At 34.1% G+C, this 12,695-nt stretch overlaps 1 protein-coding gene across 3 annotated transcripts; it reads left to right on the top strand.

Moving 5' to 3' along the window:
- The first annotated feature begins 1,109 nt into the window (after window positions 1–1,109).
- On the top strand, window positions 1,110–12,467 carry LOC122050954 (zinc finger CCCH domain-containing protein 27-like). 3 transcript variants are annotated; one of them, XM_042611830.1, is made up of 8 exons: window positions 1,110–1,247; window positions 2,478–2,566; window positions 2,823–2,921; window positions 6,457–7,379; window positions 7,582–8,712; window positions 9,347–9,646; window positions 10,109–10,643; window positions 12,102–12,467. In XM_042611830.1, the coding sequence occupies exons 1-7, from the start codon at window positions 1,192–1,194 to the stop codon at window positions 10,640–10,642; spliced, it is 3,132 nt and encodes a 1,043-aa protein (XP_042467764.1). In that variant the 5' UTR covers window positions 1,110–1,191; the 3' UTR covers window position 10,643; window positions 12,102–12,467. The 3 variants fall into 3 exon arrangements, with proteins under 3 accessions (XP_042467764.1, XP_042467763.1, XP_042467765.1); XM_042611829.1 differs by having other exon boundaries at window positions 12,093–12,467; XM_042611831.1 differs by lacking the exon at window positions 2,478–2,566 and having other exon boundaries at window positions 1,204–1,247; window positions 12,093–12,467.
- The last annotated feature ends 228 nt before the right edge of the window (window positions 12,468–12,695 follow it).

Here is a 12,695-nt window from a genome sequence, read left to right as displayed (position 1 = left end):
AAAAAAAGACTTGGTTAGCAATAATAAAACAAGATAAAATTTATTTATTTAAATATAGATGATAATATAATAGGAGATAGAAGTTAATGACATAAAAGGATTCATACAACCGACCTCACCTAGTGGGAAAAGATTTGATTGTTGTTGTATGTAATGGGCCTACCAAAAGTGGGTCGTCATTATTTTTTTTAAATTTAATCAAAGTTTAAAAAATTTAATAGGGAATGAGATATTTATGAGTGAGATATTTTATAACTGAGATAAATAAATATTTATTTTATGAAATATTTGATTATGTAATTTAAGATATTTGAAGAATGATGTAAAAGTGAGTACTATAAATATTTGAAAGAAATATTCATTCCTATTATAGGATGCTTTGTGGATGATCTAATAAATTTTAGAACTAAATTCTATTGAATATAAAATTTTTCATTGGATGTTTGATCTTCCTAATAAAAGGACAGCTAGAGTAAAATATATTTTTATTAATCTATATTTTAGTGGAGACAATTTGGGATTAACTCCAATAAATAATAACCACATAATTTCACATTTGATTAGAGCATCTATGTTAATACTGAATATTTTGGATCATATTCACATCATCAATTAAATATCTCATTCCTTAAATATTCTAAATCTTATAATTAAATATCTCATAAATCAAATATTTATAGTGCTCATCTATTAAATATTCTACTTTTAAATATTCTAAATTTCACTATTAAATATACATATTTGTATTTTTATTTTTTGAAAACACACTCGACAATTTTAAATCCCCTCCAAAGTATCTCTTGCTGATAGATGATATTTAAGATTAAAAATATTTTAAAAAATATATTTTTTAAATATTTTTTATGTGGTAAAAAATGAAATCGTTCGTCCAAACGTGCCTGTCGTACCGATCGTAGGCCATTACGAAGGAGGATTCTAAATATTTTCTATGCCTTTATGGACGGAGCCTGAGCCATGCTAAATTTCAAGTTCCGGTTCATTCAAGCCGAGTCAATTACGTTGCCTGCGAGAAAAGCCGACATGTGACCGGCCCAGCCCGGCCTAGCCGAGCCCTGCATATTGGGCTTTCCCGATCCAACTTCGACCTGATGCAACTCCAAAGGTGGAGACGGTGATCGTTGTCTCCCTTGGTAGGCGAATCGGGCTGTTAGGGTTGTAAGAGTTCGAGAAATGGCACTCGCGAAGGCCAGGGAGATCGTTTCATCCGCTCCCGTCGTCGTCTTCAGGTGCGAATCCTACGTTTCTCTTCCTCGTCTATAAATTGATTTTCTTCGTGGGCACAGGGTGTAATTTTACACCAGTAGGGTTCGATTATCGTGTTTATTTTTTCTTCGGCGATAGTTTAGGATTGGTTAGGGTTTCAAGCGCGGACGATGAAGAAGTTTCTGGAGCTAGATTGTAATTAGTAGAAGATATAGGGATTTCAAAAGTGAGATTGGTAGCTGTAAAATCTGTCGGTTATTTTTTTTTTCTTTCTATTCCACTAATTGTAACATAAGATTGGAAATTAAGTTATGTTCATTTGGTGGACAAGTTCAGGCCCCTTGGATGCTTGCACTCATTGATTTTCTTGCATCCTTTTTAAACTCTTGTCTTTGTCGCTGAGTCCCAACTTGTAAATGATCTCCTAATAAACTGGAAGGAATCAGGAGAGACAAAGTGAGTTTGGTCTTGCACACAACCCAGCCATCGGAAGGCCAAAATGAGTATGCAATGGCTTAGGCATAGAGCTGATGCGTGGTTCTTTGGAGTACTTGATGCAATGAACTCAATTTAGCGTCATTGAAAAGCATGCTCTTGTTTTGAATTGCTTGTGTTTTTGTATGAGAAAAGTGTCAGTGCTTGCTAGTATTAGATGCAGACATATATTTTCTTTTCATTAAAAGGACACCTATAATATGATTTTATATTAAGCATTGTAGTGCTGTTGGTTTAATTCTTATCAATCTACCATCTTGTTACTAATGTTAGTTCTAATACCATACCCTTCTGATTTATTCATTCGAAACATGACAATGTAGGGAAACTAAAGGCTTGAGTAAAAATATGATCAAACATATATAATAGTTGACAAGTTAACTAAGATGGATGGATAATACTTGGTTGTATGAAATACCAAAAGAATTTTAATTATTTTGGATAGAAGGGATTGCTTGACCTTTGTTCGTTAGGTATCTATTGTCTTGTCTTTTGTGTATATAAAAACCCTTTCAAGGTCTGCCATTAGAGGCAAGTGGAATTCACCAAAAGACGCGAGGGCACACACATTGGCCTGAATTTCCAGTATCCTTACCATAGGGTAATAGATATTTGGACTCGTTTATTAAGAAACTTTACAGCTCATTAAATAAGCACTATGGTACATTCATAAAGCTTTATATGCCTTTATCTTTCTCTGATTCTATTTATCTTTTAGTTTTCTCTTGCTTTAAACTAAATGTTTTTGTTTATTGCAGCAAGACGAATTGTAGACGCTCCAAATGGGTAAAGGAGTTGCTCACACAATTAGGGGCAGGTTTTAGAGTAGTTGAATTGGATCTTGAAAGTGAGTGCAATTTGTGCATCAATTGAATGGCTCTATTAAGATTATTGCATGTGCGTAATGTTTGTCCAAAATAACATTAATTGAGGTTGCTTCATGGAACTTTTTGTATTCTGTGTGATGCCTTTTATACTCTAGTTTTATCTGATTCTGCCATCTAATACAAACACGAGCATAAAATTTTACTCTTTTTCATAACTTTTCTGGGTGGAGGATTGATTAAATGCAATTCCTGACTCCATTTATCTTGTAAATGCAGGTGATGGCTCTGATGTTCAATCAGCAGTAACAGAATGGACTGGCCAAAGAAAACTGCCTATTATCTTTATTGGTGAAGGTCACATTGGTATTTGTGAAAGTATGTTCCTGGCTTTTGCCTTTTTTACTATTGATTTGTATTATAAATTTCGGTTTAATCTTCAAACTCTTTGCTGCTTGAAGTGAAATATCTTTTTATTCAAAGCTGAGATTAATTTAATTCCTAAAGTAACATAATTTTGTATAGCAAAGTGAGGTAGATCATCCACCATTATTATGATGGCCTGCACAAATAGTTGTTTAATAAATACATATCTGAATTTGAGTCACATTAACAAACTCAGTAAACTAACCTCTTAGAGAAGTACAATGTCAAAATATCTCCCCATCCAACCACCCGAAATCCAAATTAATTTTGCATGTATTTACACTCCTAACACTTGAAGTATAATTTTAGACCATCTAAAGCTTATTGGACTAAAACACAATTTAATTAATTGTTTATATGATACTGTCTATATGGTTTGATACATACATTGTGTTGAATATATATAATGTACCATGTAATTTTCAGAACAGTTTGATTATCTATTATAGCCATTATAGCCCATTAGCTGATTTATGTTCTAAGATAAGTTATTTCATGGTGGTTGTGACATGAAAAGGATGAAGATGTACGTAGTTGGCAAGCTTTTCCTTGTCCTTACATTTCTTGGATTATAGAATTAATTGATTGAGATTGGTATTGGATTTGAGACTTTGAAATTGGACATGGTTATGGATTTTTTTTTTTTTTTTGAAAAGGAAACTATGGTTTGTATAAGAAATCACAACAAAAAACACATAGGTAGTTTGTGAGATAAGATAACTTTTAGTTTCATGCTACAATATAAAATATAGGTAACTAATGCCAAATGAAGTAGAAACTTATAAAGAAAACTAGTTTTCCTAGGTAGCCAAGTGGTCTGAACGACTTAGGCTACCTTGGCAGACTCCCTATGCTTCCTAGACTGCTTTAAAATGGCTGCTTGATCACTTCACCTTGGCAAACCCGTCTAGGCATCCGTCTGCCTATGACACCTTTGTAGACAATGGTTTTTCCAATGTAATACTTAATATATGTAAAGATATTGTCATAATTAAGCCTTTAATTTATCTGATTGCATATGCAATATTTGATAATAGATCTAATTAAGGGTCAATTCAGGTTTAGATTACTTAATTGGTTTTAATTGGATTCAAGTTTGTCTTTCTTGATACAAACTGAAACTAAGGTTTGCATTATCCATTACTAGTGACACATGCATGGCACAGGCCACATTGGCGAAACAACTGGTTTTTGCCTATGCTGACTATTGATTAGTTTAGGTTACAGTATATGATCAAAATGTTAGCATTTCTTCTGTGCTGACAAAAAGTGATTGAGATTTTAAACCTTGGATAAACTACTTTGAAGTTAATGAATGCAAAACGGAAATGACCTAAGCTAGAATAATTATTCCTAGCAAATGTGATGCAAGTAATTACTATGTTTACATAATTCTCATTCCTGTGTTTGATTTGCAAGAATTATATAAATAATAGGCATGAGATGCATAACTAGAAAATATTTTTGCAATCAATAAATTTGATAGGTTGGAATTATTACTAGTTGGGTGATGGGAAAAATAACTAACTTGTATTATAAGGAACAATTATTCTTCTTAATTTTTAAGTCTCTTTTTATGACCCAACATAGGCATTAACTATTCCGTTCAAGGTTTAAAATCTTGACCTGTGTCGAGGTTTCAGTCCTAGACCGGAACGATACGATTTCAGTATCATATCATGCGGTGCCAATAGAGTTTCGATAATTTTATATATATATATATATAATGCTTGGTTGTTATTGTATTAATTTATGTAATCGACAACATACCTTTCTCAAAATTTTTGAAATAAAGAATAGGTAATCTAAAGTATTTCCTAGACGTAAATATCAGACATTCATATAAACAAAAATGTGTTTCGATTAGGAATCAAGAATCTACAATGTAAAGAGCTAAATATGTTAATATTCATAGTTCTAAATCTTGCTTATAAAATAAAAAAAATTATTATTTATAATAATTATATAAATTAACATAAAGATCATAATTTATATTTAATAATTATATAAATTATTTATTTATTAATTTATATAATTATAGTTTATAAATATTTTAAATTATATATATAGCTTATATTGAATTCTAAAATCATATTTATATATTTACTAAAAAAATTAACAATTATTTTTTTGAATTATTTGTAAAATTTTAAAATCATTAATAAAATTTAAAAATTATTTTGGATATTTTTATAAAATTTTAAAATTATTTTAAATATTTTTATAAAATTTTAATGTACTTTTAACTTATAAAATTAATATAAAGGTTATGTGTAAAATTATTTTAAATTATATAACTATATATTATATAAATTATCTATTTTTTATTATTTTTTATATTGTTAATAAAAATATATATTATAATTATATTAATTTATATAATATATAATAATAATAATAAAAAATTAGAAATTAAATATTATATATAATATAATGATTTTAATTAAAACATTTAATAATTCCTAACTTTTCCTCTCTCGTCTCGCGATTCTACTGTCGTCTCTCGATTTTTTTTTTTTTTTTGCTTTGTTGCCTTGTTGCCGCCGCAAGGCTTGTGCGACGAGTCTGCCACGATGCTCGCTTAACGAGTCCGCCGTGGTGCTCGCGCGACGAGTCCGCTGCGGTTCTCGCGCGACAAGTCCGCCGCAGTTCTCGCGCTACGAGTCCGCCGCGGTGCTCGCGCGACGAGTCCCCCGCGGCCGTGGGGCTTGCTCGTTGCTCCTCTGCGGTCGTAGGGCTCGTGCGAGACCTCTAAGGCCAGCCGTGGGCCTCGGAACATACAGAGTGCCAATGCCGGTTTTACGGGCGGAATGATAAGTTTCGCTCGGCACAAAATGAAAATTTAAACACTGATTCTGTTATAGTTCATCTGGAATTGAATTCATTGTGTTTGATTTGTAAGAATTGTGTACATAATAAGAAACCATGTTTTTGAAATCAACAAGCGATTGGTTGTAATAATTAGTGCTTGGCTGATGGGAAAGGTAAGTAAGTTGGATTTAAAGAAACTGTTATTCTTCCTTAGTTTAATTTCGAGTTTATTTTTATGGCCAAACATAGGAATTAGCTATTCCATTATAGTTCACCTGGAATTGAATAGCTATGGATATGCCAGCTTTTAAAATGACCAAACTGTATATGATATGCCAATGTCCTTCAATATGTAAGATTGAACAAGATTAGTCACACAAGTTTCATATAAACTATTTCAAAAACAGTTTTACTTGTTAAAATCTTTCATTAAGCAAAAAATTTCCTCCCACAGTGGTTAGTTAATTCTCTTCGAGTGCAATAGTTCTTCAGATTAAAGCTTTGCTGTTCTCTTATGGTTTTACCAACAATTTTACTGTCCTAAGTGACAGGGAAGCTGTAGGTGCATCAAACTATTCATTTCTTGATCTTTCTTTCTCTCCCAAATATTTCAATTTTTGAGGTTCCATAGAACATGTAATCTTGTGCTTAGCTTTCTGTTTTATCCAAACTATAGGTGCAAAAAACTATTCCACAAGAATATTACAGGCTCTTGAAGATGCGTCTATAATCGGAGTTGGCCAGAATACTGATATCGTTGAGAAATTTCAGCTATCTTTTCCTCCTGATGACACAGTACAACTGAGGAATAAGTTGCCTAGTGAAAGGAATTACTCTATGTCCTCTGAACCAGTGAATGATACTGAAGACCAAGAAGCTAGCGATGATGATGATGATCGCAACCATAAACATCGAAGGAGGGATGCACAATCTATTTCTTTTGATGATGATGTTCAAGAACTACCTATGCAGCGGATGAATAGGAGAAGAAGCAAATTTCTTGACAATCGAAAAAACTTTCATGACAGTGGAAACAATGGTAATATGGAGAGTTCTTCAAACTTTGATAAGGGACGTTCTAGCTTCACACCACTAACTCTGGATCCTTATCACTTTGATCCACGGGGTAGAATAAATCAAACATCTCAGAATGACACTTTTTGCACTGCACCCAAAATACGCCCCATGGTAGGAAGAGGAAGAGGAAGAGGTAGAGGAAGAGGAAGGAACATTATTTCCTGGAACCAACAGGATTCTAGATTTAATCCTCTGGACACACTGGATTTTCCATCACAGGTTGTTTCACAAGGTCTACATACACATGTTAGTCTGTTTGGGACAGGTATACCAAATGCTGCAAGTGCACAAAATTCATCTTGGGGTGCATATGGCTTTGTTAATGAAATGAGCAATAGAATTTTGGATCCACTCCAACCACTTGGTTTGCAAGGTGCTCTTCAGCCTACGATCACCCCATTATTTAATCTGGGAATGCCTCATCAACGTTGCAGAGACTTTGACGAGCAGGGATATTGTTTAAGAGGGGATATGTGCCCAATGGAACATGGCGTGCATCGGATTGTTGTTGAAGATGTGCAGGTCCATTTCCTTTATAAGTTGTATCTGATAATTTGGTCAGGATTTTACCAATTTGAATATTTATACTGCTAGAAAGTGGTTTCCATCTTATATTCGTTATGTAATGTCTCTTAAAAATTAGATGATTGTTGTAGTAGTTATTTTTTGCAACAATTAGCTTCCTTTCATTTGGATCTAAATCATTTTATTATTTAATTTGCAGAGTCTTTCTCAGTTCAATCTTTCAGTTTCAGATCGAAATTCACATGTTCCAGGAATTCAAGCTGGTAAGAGACCATTGCCTTCTGCCAATGCACCTTCTGCCCCATTGACTAGCAGCAGCAAATTTGTCCCTGCAAAAGATGGGAAACCCCTCTTGCCTGAGGATTCACTAAAGCTGAATGTGGTTTCATCCTCTTCTGGTTTGGTTGAAGCTGATGTATATGATCCTGATCAGCCATTGTGGAACAATGGGTGTCAAGGAACATCTGAGCCTACCTTAATGCTTTCTTTAGAAAACAATAATGAACCTGTATGGAATGTAGATTCTTCTTTTCAATCATCTGTCCAGGACCAGATTGGCCATAGTAGCAGGTCAGAGATGGGTATAATATCTATTAACAATGCACTTCCTACAAATCTCCTTTCAAATGAAATGAAGGTTGATAAGGAGAACTCTATAGTCAAAGCTTCTGCTACTGTTCCTGAAAAACAATTTACCACAGAGAAGAGTCAAAAACCGACAACAAATCACCATAATTCTACAAGTAACAGTGGTAGGATGTCTCAAAAAGCTTCACGTACTCTCTATGTGCATGGTATTCCTCAAAAGGACAACACAAGGGATGCCCTTCTTTCCCACTTTCAGAAGTTTGGTGATGTTGTTGATATTTACATTCCACAAAATAGTGAAAAAGCTTTTGTTCAATTTTCAAGAAGGGAGGAGGCTGAAGCTGCACTTAAAGCGCCTGATGCTGTGATGGGTAATCGGTTTATAAAACTCTGGTGGGCAAACCGTGATAGAGCTTTTAAGGGGCCGAAAAATTTTCTCCCCAAAGTGTTACCATCTTTTGTAGGGCTGACCGCCCGCTGTCCATCTCGTCCACTTGCTACTGGGAATGAAAAAGGGGATACGTCTTCTCCACTTCCACATGAAAGTAAATTGGCTGTTCCTGAGATTTTAATGTCAATCCCTGTTCCAAAAAGTTCTGCAAACACTTTAAAGATAAATTCTCCTGGAAAGAAAAAGCTTGATGGTTTGGAGTCTTTGAAAGAGGAACTTCGCAAAAAGCAGGAGAATTTAGCCTTAAAAAGAGAGGAGTTTCGTCGCCAATTAGAAAAATTTGAGAAACAAGTAAGCTTTATTATTATTATTATTTTGAGTCAGCTTTATTATCTCTTAGATGAAGGGGAGCCTTGGCACAACGGTAATGTTGTTGCTTTGTGACCAAAAGGTCATGGGTTTGAATCCTAGAAACAATCTCTTGCAAAAAGTAAGGTAAGCCTGCGTACAATGGATTCTTCCCCGGGACCCCGCATAGCAGGAGCTTCGTGCACCGTGCTGTTTTTTTTTTTATATTATCTCTTAGACATCTTTTAGTCGACAATTGTTTGAAATTGCACTCTTCTCTTAGCAAAGGACTGGGAGTAATTTGGGCTGCTGCTGAATAATTTCTGTTATAGGAGAGAATTATTTTATGCTCTTCCATGAAAAAAATATATATATTCTTCTTCTGTGTTCATTATTTTGGGGGAAGGGCAAGAATAAGGTGCTATTTGTTATTGACTTGTGTGGATAACTATCTAATGCGCTATTTAGAAAATCTGAAACAGTTAAGGCTCTGTATATATACCTTTACATATATTTTTAATTTGTTTTCTAAGCTATGTTTGAATGAAGTTTGATGGGATTACTTGCTCTGGTTTTCAGTCATCATATACTTAATTTTTCATATAGGAAGTTTAATACCTTTGTGTTCCATGTGCAGGCTGTTTTAGTCAAAAAGGGTGAAGTGACCTTAGAACCTGCACCTAAAAGACTTAAACCGAATTTGAGCAATGAAGGTGAACAAACTGAACCATCCAGAGTGCCAAATATTACAGAAGGTGCACAGAAACACATTCATAATACTCAAGAAATCAGAAAATTAGTGGACGCTACTGTTTCATGTACTGCAAAATCAAATTCTACAGTCATGGGCAATTCCAGCACAGAACAAATAAGTCATCAACATTTGTCTAAGACTTCGTTCAGTGTTCTTCCTCCTCTTCCGGCTGGTCTCACAAATGTATTGTCTCTCTTCAGATACATGCATATGCACCATCCTCATAATACCTAATTGTTAAATTTGGATAGAGTATTCTGCGCATTGCATACATGCATTACATTCCAGGCATTTGTGGAGAATTTTGACATTCTCATTTTGTGTGGGAATGACAATTCTTGGCCTTGTATATGCCTTTAGGAGAATAATCAGATTGTTTAGAGCCTGCTTGCCTAACTACAGCTTCAGTGCTTTTATGGCTTCAACCTGACTGAATCCTATGATGTTGAAAACACACAACCTTCTCTTGATATACTCAACAGGACACACTCTAAACATTTATACATGGTTGATTTAATGGTGGTTAACCTGATCCATATTGCTGTTCTTGAAACACCTGGTGTAGAGTTTGCATGGAATATTTTAAAAATGCTCAACTGTTTTCACTGTCACAGTATTATATTATTGTTTTTTTTCCTATTGTAGGTTGCTGATCTGAGGGATCATTTTGCAGTATTTGGTGATCTCTCTTCTATAGCATTAGAAGAACCTGAGGAAAGAAAAGAGAATGTAGGCATGATGACGCCTGAAACTTTTTGTGCTCGTGTAATTTTTTCCTCCTGTGATTCTGCTGAGAGAGCTTACACAATTGGTAAATTTTGGCAAGGCCATAATTTGCATTTTATGTGGCTAAATGATCCCAGTAGCTCAAAAACTTGCAGCACCCAAGAAGTATTAGAACCACCTGGATCTTCAATTGTGACTGTTGAAGTTAACCCCAGAACATCTGCAACTCCACAAATCCAAAGAAATTCGGAAGATATTGCCCTGGCTGAGTTAATGGCTCCTTTGGATGAGAAGCCTTCTTCATCTGTGGACAATGGGCATTCCCATTTTGAGGATGGGTCAGAGACTCCTTTAATGTCGACCCATTCTAATTACAGTATAAGTGAGGGGAGACAAACTATGCCTGATGTCCAAGTTGTGGAAGACAAAATGGATACTGGTTTTGCACAGTAAGGTATGCTAATTTTTCTTTGTAGTAACTTGGATCTATATCTTTTTTTTTAGTCTATGTACAAATTGGCGAAAGAGAAGTCTCTGTATACAAACTGCTACTTATTTTTCTTTTTTGAACACAGCATTATTTATTTGTTTGTTGTTTTGAAAAAAAAACTTATTGTTCGAACAAACTGTTATTATTCGATATTCTATCTTATAGGCTTTAACTGGGACATAAGTCACATTTGAATATTATTGATCCATAGAGAGTTGAGGTGCTTTCTCTAGCAAGCAGTGCATTATGAGCAATAAGGTTACCTATATTGTTACAAAACTTGAGTTTTAATGAGACTTGGTGAAGTTGTAAATCAAGAGTGAAAATTAATCTTATGTGCTCTGCTGGAATTTGAGCAAAGGTTGACCAAAAGTTGGGTAGAACATTTTAGTTTTCCAAAACCAACCTAATTTGTTCAATTCTCAACTACTTTTGCACTTATCTTTACCAAATTTTAATTATTTCCATTTATTTTCTTCTAAATATCCGTGTATACCTTGTATAACTTTATAATTGTGTCTTCACTAGAAAGCAATTATGTTTCTGATATCACAATAAAGTGTTTGAGGGAGTTGTGGTTCATGTGGATCCTTCTACTTTTGGCCTTGAAAAGGAAAAGGCAGGGAGATATAGTGAAAGGAAATAATTGACTTATGGTTAATGTTCTCTTGTAGCTAGGATCACTAGATATCAATTGATTCTAATAGATGAATATTTCTTTTGCATGCCAAGTTATGCAGTCAAAATTCCTGATTGTTTGTTATTATTACTCAGCAGTTGATCTTATCCAGCGTGGTTAGCAGTTGGATACATTGTGGATTGGTCCAAATTTAAGTTTCTGATGTGAAAGTTGAGTGATTTGTATTTAGTTCAGTTTATCTATAGGTCTTTATTGGTTTTCATTTTCAAGTTGTGTCAAAGTGGATAGAATGAAAAGCTCCACGAAGAGTATGCTATAATTCAAAGTTTCAGTTTAAAAAAAAAAATGATGAACCAAGTAATACTGGAGGAAGTTTGTTTATCTAATAATTACACATACCATTTAAAGATTAATTTTTAAGTAACATGCCTGTATGTTACTTGTTTGCTTAGTATAAAACCTTTTCCTTCCTTGGTACACTACCAATGTCATGGAAAAAATGACATCCTGCACTTTGCTATTTAACAAGTAAAAGAAATGTTAGTTACTCGTTTTGGGAAGCTAGCTATTAACAAAGGTATATCAGACACCTCCAAGTTCATTCTTATTTAGCTCATAGTATGATTGAATGAATATTAAGGTACGGCTTTTGTTTTTAAGAGCACTGGAGCAATAAATGAAGCTAAATGGATTTAATTTCCCACTCTATTTATCTGTTTTTTCATTGGTGTTTTCTATCTCCTAAGGAATCACACAATGACCATTGTGTGCAGCTGTTTCAGGAATTTCTTGTGTGGATCAGTGGATGTTTCCACATACAAAATAGCCATGCTACCAAGTCTGGTAAGATGGATTATGTGCCACTCGTTCATGCTTTAATGCTGGGGGGAAAAGAATATCCACCAGCAGCCTGATCGTGTTAGTTTGGGACAAATTCAGCTCAGAAAACACTCGAGAAATTAACGAAAAAATAGCTGGTAGCCATCTGTAACTTCTCAACTCTTTTATATTGCTTGTACGTTCTTGTTAATGCAAATATTACTAAAATCTTTGTTATTTTGGTGATTGACTGCTAAATTAGGATGCTCAGTGAGCTAATGCACAGGCTATTGTTATAATTAAAGAGATAATCATTGTTTTTCCTTCAAGGAGGTGAAAGCTAATCGGTGATATTATCTGAGATCTTATATTTTTCTCCTGTTATATTTGATTTGTCTTAAAATTTAGGCTTCTTGATGGAATGCCATCCAATAAACCCATGTGTGAGTCCTTTGGTGCATATCTGAGTTTCTATTTGATTACCTGATTTGAGTTAGGTGAGTAGATGTAAATCAGAAGCCAATATTCTGGAATGCACTTGGCTTTTTATATTTGTT

Source organism: Zingiber officinale, chromosome 3A (genome assembly GCF_018446385.1).
Source record: "Zingiber officinale cultivar Zhangliang chromosome 3A, Zo_v1.1, whole genome shotgun sequence".
Lineage (NCBI taxonomy): Eukaryota > Viridiplantae > Streptophyta > Magnoliopsida > Zingiberales > Zingiberaceae > Zingiber > Zingiber officinale.
Note: the sequence above shows the minus strand (reverse complement) of the source record. Positions and strands in the feature narration are given on the sequence as shown.

Excerpts from the sequence above, each read along its gene's own strand:
- LOC122050954 (XM_042611830.1), top strand. The coding sequence starts at position 1,192 with ATGGCACTCGCGAAGGCCAGGGAGATCGTTTCATCCGCTCCCGTCGTC. Across the intron at positions 2,567-2,822 it reads AGTTGAATTGGATCTTGAAA|GTGATGGCTCTGATGTTCAA; the intron begins GTGAGTGCAATT and ends TTGTAAATGCAG. Across the intron at positions 8,713-9,346 it reads TAGAAAAATTTGAGAAACAA|GCTGTTTTAGTCAAAAAGGG; the intron begins GTAAGCTTTATT and ends TTCCATGTGCAG.